The 9,814-nt window shown below is 40.5% G+C and overlaps 1 protein-coding gene across 3 annotated transcripts in view; it reads right to left on the minus strand.

The window, feature by feature from the left end:
• LOC102774202 (zinc finger protein 709-like) overlaps nt 1-5,430 on the minus strand; it is a 53,624-nt gene extending 48,194 nt beyond the window's left edge. The window contains exons 1-3 of one of the 3 annotated variants that reach the window (XM_015565348.1): nt 5,071-5,406; nt 4,810-4,870; nt 2,464-4,443 (exon numbers count right to left, since the gene is read on the minus strand). In XM_015565348.1, the coding sequence (XP_015420834.1) occupies nt 2,778-4,443; nt 4,810-4,870; nt 5,071-5,104 (1,761 nt within the window). In that variant the 5' untranslated portion in view covers nt 5,105-5,406 and the 3' untranslated portion in view covers nt 2,464-2,777. Of the gene's footprint in view, nt 1-2,463; nt 4,444-4,809; nt 4,871-5,070 lie in introns of those variants that run through there. The other 2 variants (XM_015565349.1, XM_015565350.1) reach the window with 2 other exon arrangements.
• Between the last annotated feature and the right edge of the window lie 4,384 nt (nt 5,431-9,814).

The raw sequence follows: 9,814 nt of genomic DNA on the forward strand, positions 1-9,814 counted from the left end.
CTCAGGGATCGGGCCTGCCCTCTGCCACCCGGGAGCAGGCCTAAGCCAGCAGGGTGTTATCTCCGGAGGGGTCCCAGACTGCGAGAGGGCACAGGCCAGGCTGAGGGACCCCCCCTTCCCCCTGAGTACACAAATTTTTGTGCACTGGGCCTCTAGTAAATTTATAAGCATGAAGGATCCTCAGCTTGGCCATCTTAGTATTAATGGGTCGTAGACTTACTTAGCTTCCCACGCACTAGAAAAACTCAGGAGAAAATGTGTCCCCTAGGGAGAAAGGAGGGACTGGGAACACCACAGGCCACAGTCCCTCCCAGGCATAACCCCCACCCAGCGTGAGTCGCGATTGTCCTCCCCATCCCCCAAGACCCTTTTTACCCAAACTGGTCCGTGGCCTTAGAGGGGCAATGGTGTCTTCCTGTATTGGTAGCTCTTCCTGAAGTGGGACCATGTGTGTACTGGAAATTCCAGACTCGGTTTCCAGAAAGAGGGACTCCCTTGTCCTGAACAAGAGGGGCGCCCAGGCCAGATTGGGACGAGAGGGTCTGAGGTCCTTTCTGGATGAGGGGTTGGCATGGGCTGCAAAGCCACTTATGGAACCGTAATCCTGGTTTACAAGCGCATTTAAACATGACCTCATTATATGCAATACCGTCTAGTTCTATTGTGATCTTTGCTTAGAGCAGCCGTGGGCAAACTACGGCCTGCCAGATCCGGCCCGTTTGAAATGAACTAAAAAAAAAAAAAAAAGACCGTACCCTTTTATGTATTGATGTTTACTTTGAATTTATATTAGTTCACAAAACACTCCATCCATGCTTTTGTTCCGGCCCTCCGGTCCAGTTTAAGAACCCATTGTGGCCCTCGAGTCAAAAAGTTTGCCCACCCCTGGCTTAGAGTGTTGAGGCTTCCACCCATTACTTGACTTGTACTTGGTTACTGTGAAGCAAGATATTCCGAGTTTGTTATGCCAAAGGGTGACACTGGATAAGGAGTTACTGCTATTGGTAAGATGAGACAGCTAGATATTGGCTAGTGCCAAAAAATGTGTAAATGAGTTCGATTCTGGCCATGATGTTCTCTAATGCTAACATAACTGTCTGGCATTTAACAGATCTGTTGCTGGTGTCCCGTCTTTAATCAGGCCTGTTCAATCTAAGGACAAAATGCAGCATCTCTGCAGGGGACTCCACCAGGTGTGGTGCAGGCATACTCTCTATAAAGTGTATGAATCTCATGTGCTCCCAAGAAATTCCCAAAGTGGCCAGTATGTCTAGAAAAGTTACCTTCTTCAAAACAGACTGAATTAATGTTAAGGAAACACACTATCTCTTATAGGTGGGATATACCAGGGGCACCATTTTCAGCTCTGTGCTGTAAGTACTACTAGTATCTCTTCAATGAGAACTATAGCTAGAAAGCCCGAGGGTCCCCCATTCATGACCTAAGGCAAAAGGAGAAGCAGACTGCAGAACAAGATTAACTCAAGGCCTGGGAAGGCCTCCATTACAAAAGGATTTTGTCATTGTCAGCAATGGCTGCTCTACTGTATACAGCAAAGTCTCTTGAATGAGAATGACCTGGGGAATTTATGTCCACCATGGATGTGGAGACTCTTGGATGCCTCTATAGTAAAGAGGTGTGGGGAGAAAGACACTAATGGAGTGACTTATTTCAACAAATTCTAGAGTCCTTTGTTTTCTCATTTAAAGTAAATCAAGTTTTAACTATTGTAGAAATAATTAAGAAAGCAGGTCTGATAAAATGTGACAGCTGTGACTAAGGGGGATCGGTTCATCATATATGTTCTGCCACTGATTCTGACATCCTTTTAGCTCACAACACCCTGGTGTTGCCAAGGAGAAATCCACATGAAAAGAACAATTCACATGAAATTATCATATACTTAACATAAAATGTATTCCAATGGTTTATTGATGTGGAACATGAAAAAAGACTCCTATACCCAAAAGGAGCTTTCTCATTAAGAAAGGTAGAATATATATAATAGACTAAGGACATCCAGGAACTGGGGTTTTTGGGGTTTTAGGAAAATCCCAAAAACCAAACTTTCATTTTTCAATATTCCCTTAATACACAACAGATACATTATGAAAAAATTAAACCCAACTCCATATTAAAAATACACTTCATCTATGAATCCATCAAGTTTCAAAATGGAAATATTAACTGATTTAAAGGGGGGGGGGGAAGCACTACCTATAATCTTATATATTATTGCTGAATGATATGCTACAGAGTTATCTAAATATTCAGCTTGGAAAATAATTAGTAGAAATCCATAGTCCAACAATGCACTTTAAGGAGGCTTGATAAACACATATACTTCCATCCATATATACAAAACCCTAAGTGACTGGCTGACCTTTCGACCACCAGGGGGCAGATGCTCAACACAGGAGCTGCCAAGCTGTGGTGACTTGGCAGCTGAGGTTTTTCGGGTGACGCACCTGGAACCAGAGAGAAGGGAGCCTGATTCTGGGGTGTGTCCCCCAAGAACTGCCCTCTCACAATCTGGGTCTCCTCAAGGGATTTCAGAGAGCTAATTTTGGCCTGATCCCCACAGGCTAGACCAAGGGACTCCACCAGTGCATGACTCTGTGCACCAGGCCTCTAGTTTATAACAACTTTCATGTTGAAAGTTTTCTGGAACATTACACATGGGTTAATTTCCATCGAGCTTTCTCATGTTACTCGTATATTTATAGCTACCCCCACCCCACATATAAGGATGTGGACCGACTGAAGTCTTTCCTATGCTATTTACATTCAGCAGTACTTTTACTGTGAGTCTTTTTGTGCCTTCGGAAGGAACTGGGGTAACCGAAGGATTTCCCACATTCTTCACATTCATACGGTTTCTCTCCAGTGTGACTTCTTTCATGTACTTGGAAACCTAGCTGAGAAATAAAAGCTTTACCACAATGCTTACATTTATAGGGTTTCTCTCCAGTATGACTTCTTTCGTGTATTTTTAAATAACTGTGATCTCTGAAGGTTTTACCACATTGTTTACACTCACAGGGTTTCTCTCCAGTGTGAGTCATTTCATGCCTGCGTAATGTACTGGGAAAATAAAATGCTAACCCACATTCCTTACATTGATAAGGCCTATTTCCAACATGTACTTGCATCATGTGTGCTCTAACACCTGATGGGTAAATGAAAGCCTTCCCACATTCCTTACACTGATAAGGTCTGTTTCCAGCATGCATTTTCATGTGTGTCCGAAATCCTGACAGATGCATGAAAGCTTTCCCACATTGCTTACATTTGTAGGATTTCTCTCCTGTGTGCAATTTCTCGTGTCTCTTTAAGCATTTGTGGTTACTGAGGACTTTCCCACATTCCTTGCATTCATAGGATTTCTCTGCAGTATGAGTTGATTTGTGTAATTGTAAGGCATAGTAATAGACAAAAGCTTTACCACATTCACATTTATAGGGTTTCTCTCCACTGTGATTTCTTTCATGTAACTGGAAACCTCGATAACAACTAAAACTTTTACCACATTCCTTACACGCATAGGGTTTCTCTCCCTTGTGATTTCTTACATGCATTTCAAAACCTTGGTGAGAACTGAAAGCTTTACCACATTTCTTACATTCATAGGGTTTCTCTCCTTTGTGATATCTTTCATGTACTTGGAAACCTCGATGAGAATTGAAAACTTTACCACACTGCTTACATTTATAGAGTTTCTCTCCTGTGTGAATATTTTCATGTGCTTGAAGAGTATGATGATATCTAAAGACTTTTCCACATTGTTTACATACATAGGGGTGCTTTCCTTTGTGATAGCTTTGATGTATTTGGAAACCTCGTTGAGAATTGAAAGCTTTATCACATTGCTTACATTCATAGGCTTTATCTCCTGTGTGAGTCCTTTCGTGTGTTTGAAAAGCCTTATGATATCTAAAGACCATTCCACATTGTTTACATTTATAAGGTCCATATCCAGTGTGCATGGCCATGTGTCTTCGAAAGCTTGTGAGCCACATGAAGGGTTTTCCGCATTCCTCACATTCGTATTGTTTTTCTCCTGTGTGAACCCTTTCATGTATTTGAAAGGAGGTGAGAAAACGGAAGGCTTTCCCACATTCCCTACAAGTATAGGTTTTCTCTTCAGTGTGCTTCCTTTGATGTATTTGAAATAAACTTGAAGAAATATAAGCTTTCCCACACACCTTACATTTATATGGCCTCTCTCTATATTTCAGATATTCATATGGCTTGTGTCCACTGTGACCTCGGATATGCATATTAAGAGAAAAATAATGCATGAAGACTTTTCCACATATACTGCATTGAGGTGGCTTCACTCCAGTAGTTTTCTTGTTCAGACTGAGATTTGGGGTAAGGCTGAAATTTTCTCCATGTTGATTGCCCTCTTTACTTTCATAGTGTCTTTCTACCATTTGACTTCTGTAAAAAATGAGAAGCACATTACTAATGATTTTTTAAAACCGTACTTTTCAAACTACTTATTAGGATTTATATGAAATGTGTAAATTTTCCGCCTTGTCTGAATTCTCTGAAGTTGGATATAGTGAATGTTCTTCAGGAGGACTTCACCAAAACAGTAATATATAGGGCTTATTAATAGTTTCCAAATAAACTATTTTGCAAACACTGAATATTTATGTCACATATAAAGAAAGTATTTCTGGTTAAAAAAATTAAGAATAACTAAATTTGAAGCAGGAATTGTTTATTGTTTCCTTCTTTTAAAAATTCATAACACCAGGATTCTCACACGAGACACTATTTTCTACTGTGAGTGTGACTTACCTTAGTTTTCTCCCCTGGCTTTTGTACAGATCTTCAATGTAATGATCTTCCCAGTTTTGGCCTAAAATGTAAACCCAGAAAAATGATTCCAAATATTATTAAGTTATAAAAAATTGTTAGATTCTATGTTCATTATTAGCTGTGACGATGCCTAGTTTATTAACCAAAGTCCTCCTTTCCACAATCTGCACCTTGGGAAAAAGATGGTGATCAAAAAGTATTTGTTCTCTAGTGACAACTGATGAATGTCCTCATCCTTACCTATGGAGTCCAGGTTCCTGAAGGTTTCCTTCATCACGTCTCTATACAGTTTCTTCTGTGGAGGATCCAGTAAAGCCCACTCCTCCAGGGTGAAGTTCACAGCCACATCTTCAATGGCCACAGGATCCTAAAACATCCCAAGTATGTTTACAGTAGGATGCATGAGACTGCACGTGACATCTATATTCCATTCATAGGAAGCTTATGTATGATTTTATCATCTCCAAACATTCATGCCATGATGTGATCATCAGAAACTTACTCTCTACCCATACCCACTTCCTTATACATTTTTATTAAATTTATTGGGATGACTTTGGTCAACATGAATATACTTCCTTATAAATTTAACAGCATGATGAGCACATGGAAATGACTTACACATTTTTTTTTTTGATGAGAAAGAAACATCGACCAGCTGCCCCCCGCACACTCCCCACTGGGGATGTGCCCGCAACCAAGGCACATGCCCTTGACCGGAATCGAACCCGGGACCCTTCAGTCCGCAGGCCGACGCTCTATCCACCGAGCCAAACCGGTTTCGGCATGACTTACACATTTTTACTGTGATCACATTACATCTTATTTTTCTCTAATGGCAGAGTTCAGAAAATGTTGAGCAGTGACAGAAATTCTATACAAATAAAACAAAATTATCATTTTAAGACCATCAATACCTTGTGAGAAAAACTCTTCATCTCCTTTATTATTACAATCACTTACAGCCCTCCATGAGGCAGAAGGTTAAATCTGCACACAATTTTAATGGGGAAAAAGAAAAAAAAAGGAATCCCTTTCTCATCTCCAAACATGAGAAGTCTAAGAGACCAGTGGAAATCCAACTTTTAATAAGGTACAGCTGGCCATTATCATCCCTAAAGTATCCCGGGCCTTTAGAAGTAGTCAGGCACAGCTCGCAAAATCGAAATATTTTTGTGAAGAAGTACTGCTTTTGCCTCTGCCTTTCTCTCTCCATCTAATTTGATAAGCTATAAAATTAATTGGAAGCCAGAGTCCAGACACTAGGTAAAGGACCTAACTCAGACCTATACTCATGTGCCTCAGGGCTGCATAGAGACAATTTTTGGCAGAACATACAGTAACAAATGTGCCAGAAGAGCTCTTTACAGAAGAAAATAGAATACTGCCCTGCACCTTCTTGGCCCCGAGGAACAGACTGAGAGTTGCCAACTGCAACTGCGTTCAGTGAAATACACAAAGGTTTGATTGCAAATTTGCCCATGAGCATAACATACATCAAAGGATTCAGCAGTGCTTTCCCCTTCAAAAGAACATGTAATCTCCATTTAAAAAAATATATGTAATATGTTTTTATTGATTAGAGAGACAGAAAGAGAGAGAGAGAGAGATGTGAGAGGAACATAGATCAGCTGCCTCCTGCATACCCCCTATTGGGGATCCAGCCTGCAACCCAGTCATGAGCCGGAAGTTGAACTGTGACCTCTTGGCTCATGGGTTAACGCTAAACCACTGAGCAACACTTGCTGGGTCATATAATCTCCATTTTTAAATTGCAGAAGAAAGTGTTTCCTGACCAGCCACCCTAGAGGGTACACACCCAAGTTCTCTAATTCCCAAGCTCCCACGTGGAGTAAGGCAGCATGATGTCTCGAACCCTGAGCACATCTCAAATCCCATAGCTGATGATACCACATATTGCAAAGAATGTACAATAAGCTTATTACTCCCACACTTGAGGCCTGTGGAAAAAGCAAGGCAGGCCTCTCTAGTAGTCATGAGATGGCGTAAGACAGCAAAAAGAGGCCCTAGCCGGTTTGGCTCAGTGGATAGAGTGTCGGCCTGCGGACTCAAGGGTCCCGGGTTTGATTCCGGTCAAGGGCATGTACCTTGGTTGTGGGCACATCCCTAGTGGGGTGGGTGTGCAGGAGGCAGCTGATGGATGTTTCTCTCTCATCCATGTTTCTAACTCTCTATCCCTCTCCCTTCCTCTCTGTAAAAATCAATAAAAAAAAAAAAAGACAGCAAAAAGAGATTTCTGGACCGTTTGTAAAATTGAGGTTAGTGGATGAGTTAGAGTTATGGTTCACACACGAGAGCAGGGACTTAGAGGACCAAATCTCCTGCCACCTTTAAAGAAAGGAGCACCAAGGAACTCTTATCACTTTGTGTAGATGTGAGTCAAAGGGGAATGAGGAGGGACGAGACTGGAAAGCTGTCATCTGTCAACCATCAACTGGAGTCAGAGAATTCCAGTTTCTGGTCGGACATTTAAGGAACTTGGAAGCCATCATTACTGACCTCGTAGAAAAAGCAAAGCAAAACAAAAACTTGTAATGAACAACTTTTCTTAGATCTATCAGAGGACTGAGGTAAAAATCAAGCCACTCTCTTCAACATTGCAAAAGAGAAAATAAAAAAGCATTTTAAAATATAGCCCCAATATTCTGTCAAGGCCTGTAATGCAAAGACAAAAAGAACAAACATCACAAAACACAATATCCATGAACTGTTGGAGCAATTACAGAAGATTGAAATGCACACAATGGGGACACCTGAAGGAAAAAACAAACAGAAAAAATAGTTAAGTAGTAATCACTGAGATTTTCCTACTAAAATTAATCATAGTCAGCAAATTAAGAAGCCCAGTGAACTGCCCTGACTGGGCAGCTCAGTTTGTTAGTGTCGTCCTGATACGCCAAGGTTGCAGGTTCAATCTTCAGTGAGGGGACATACAAGAATCAACCAATGAATGCACAAATAAGTGAAATAATGAATCGATGTTTCTCTCTCACTCTCAAATCAAGAAATAATAAAAAAATTTTTAAAAGCTCAGTGAATGCTATTCATGAAAAATACCAGAAATGTAAACCAAGAATATCATGTCCAAACTAGAGAAAAATCAAAGATGAAAATACATTGAAAAAAGCTAGAAGGGGAAAGAGAAAAAAAAGATTAGAATTAAATCAGACCTCTTCTCAGAAACCATGCAAACAAGAAGAAAGTGGAGTAAAATGTTTCAAGCGTGAAAGAAAAAAACACCAAAAGTTGGTCCATTGAAAAAAATTTATAAACATCTAGTCAAGATAATTGAAAAGAGTGAAGATAGAAATTACTATTAGAAGTGAAAGGGCAAACGAACAAGGTATTTTATTCCATCCAACATCCGTTTATGACAATAATCTAGTAATAGAGAAAATTCCCTCTTGAGAAAACATCATGATACCTATTGTTAACATATTTAATACTAGAGGCCCGATGCATGAAAATTGTGCAAGAGTAGGCCTTCCTTCCCCCAGCTGCTGACACGGCTTCCCTCCGGCACCCAGGACCTGGGCTTCCTTCCTCCAGCCTCCGGCAGGCATCTGGGATCTGGCCTGGCTTCCCTCGGGCCCCGGCTTCATCAGGAAGGACGTCCAGAAGACGCCCAGTCTAATTGGCATATTACCCTTTTATTATTATAGATAATTAAAATTAGATGCTTTTCTGGTAAGATGAGAAGAGAAAGGTAGCCTCTCACTGTCCCATTCAACATGGTACTGGAAGCCTTAGCCATGTAATAAGAAAAGAATATACTTGGCCAGAGTGGCTCAGTGATTGAGCATCGACCTATGAACCAGGAGGTCGTGGTTCAATTTATGGTCAGGGCACATGCATCTGTTGTAGGCTCAATCCCTAGTAGCGGGTGTGCAGGAGGCAGCCAATCAAAGATTCTCTCTAATCACTGATGTTTCTATCTTCCACTCCTTCTAGAATCAATACAAATATTTTTTTAAAAGCAAAGAATATAGAAGGTACACAGATTGGGGAGTAAGACTCAAAAATGTCTTTATTCCATTTGACATGACTGTCTATGTAAAACATCTGGGGAAAAAACACAATAACAGAGATAATGCCTGGAATAGCCAGAATGAAGAATATACAAGTCAACTGGTTCCCTATAGACACATAGTAAACTGATCTTTGACAAATGAGTAAAGATAATTATAAGAAAAAAGGAAGTCTTTTAAATAAACCATAATTCATGTCCACATACAACACATACATACATGAAAAATGAACGTACATACAGAATTTAAACTTTGGACAAAAATTAACTCAAAATAGATCATACATCTAAATGTAGAATGCAGAAGTAAAAACAATTCCTAGAATTTAACATATAAGAAAATCTAGGTGACTTTGTGTTTGTGATACATTTTTAGATAAGACACCAAAAAAAAGTTTCACTTTATTAAAATCAAAAAATCCTACTCTAGTGGGTGGGTCAATTGGTTTGGAGCATATTCCTGAAAACTAAAAAGTTCCGGGTTTGATTCCCAGTCAGGGCACATACCTAGGTTGTGGGAGACAGGAACTTTCTGTCAAAACTAAATATGGAGCTCTCCCTCCTAGGAGCATGCCTACCCTTTACCCTTCCCTCTCTTCCCCACAGGCATGCATCTCCTAAACTCTAAGTGACCCCACCAGATTTACAACCAGGGGAACAATGGGCAGCAGCAGCTCATCCTGGGCTAACCCCCTGACCCTGTCTCTAAAGTCTCCTTTCTTTGACTTCTCAATGAGCCAAAGCAGCCTTGCCTAGGTTCTCTATTGATTCTTCTATGTGAAGCCCTTCCTTGTTTTACTGTCCCCAGCTTTAATTACTACATATAGTAAAATCCAGCAATCACATACCTTGGTATTGACCTAATGCATTGAAACCTTATGTTTACACAAAAACCTACATGTCAATGTTTGTAGGCCTTTTATTCATAACTAGTGG

Source organism: Myotis davidii, unplaced genomic scaffold (genome assembly GCF_000327345.1).
Source record: "Myotis davidii unplaced genomic scaffold, ASM32734v1 scaffold1439, whole genome shotgun sequence".
Classification (NCBI taxonomy): Eukaryota; Metazoa; Chordata; class Mammalia; order Chiroptera; family Vespertilionidae; genus Myotis; species Myotis davidii.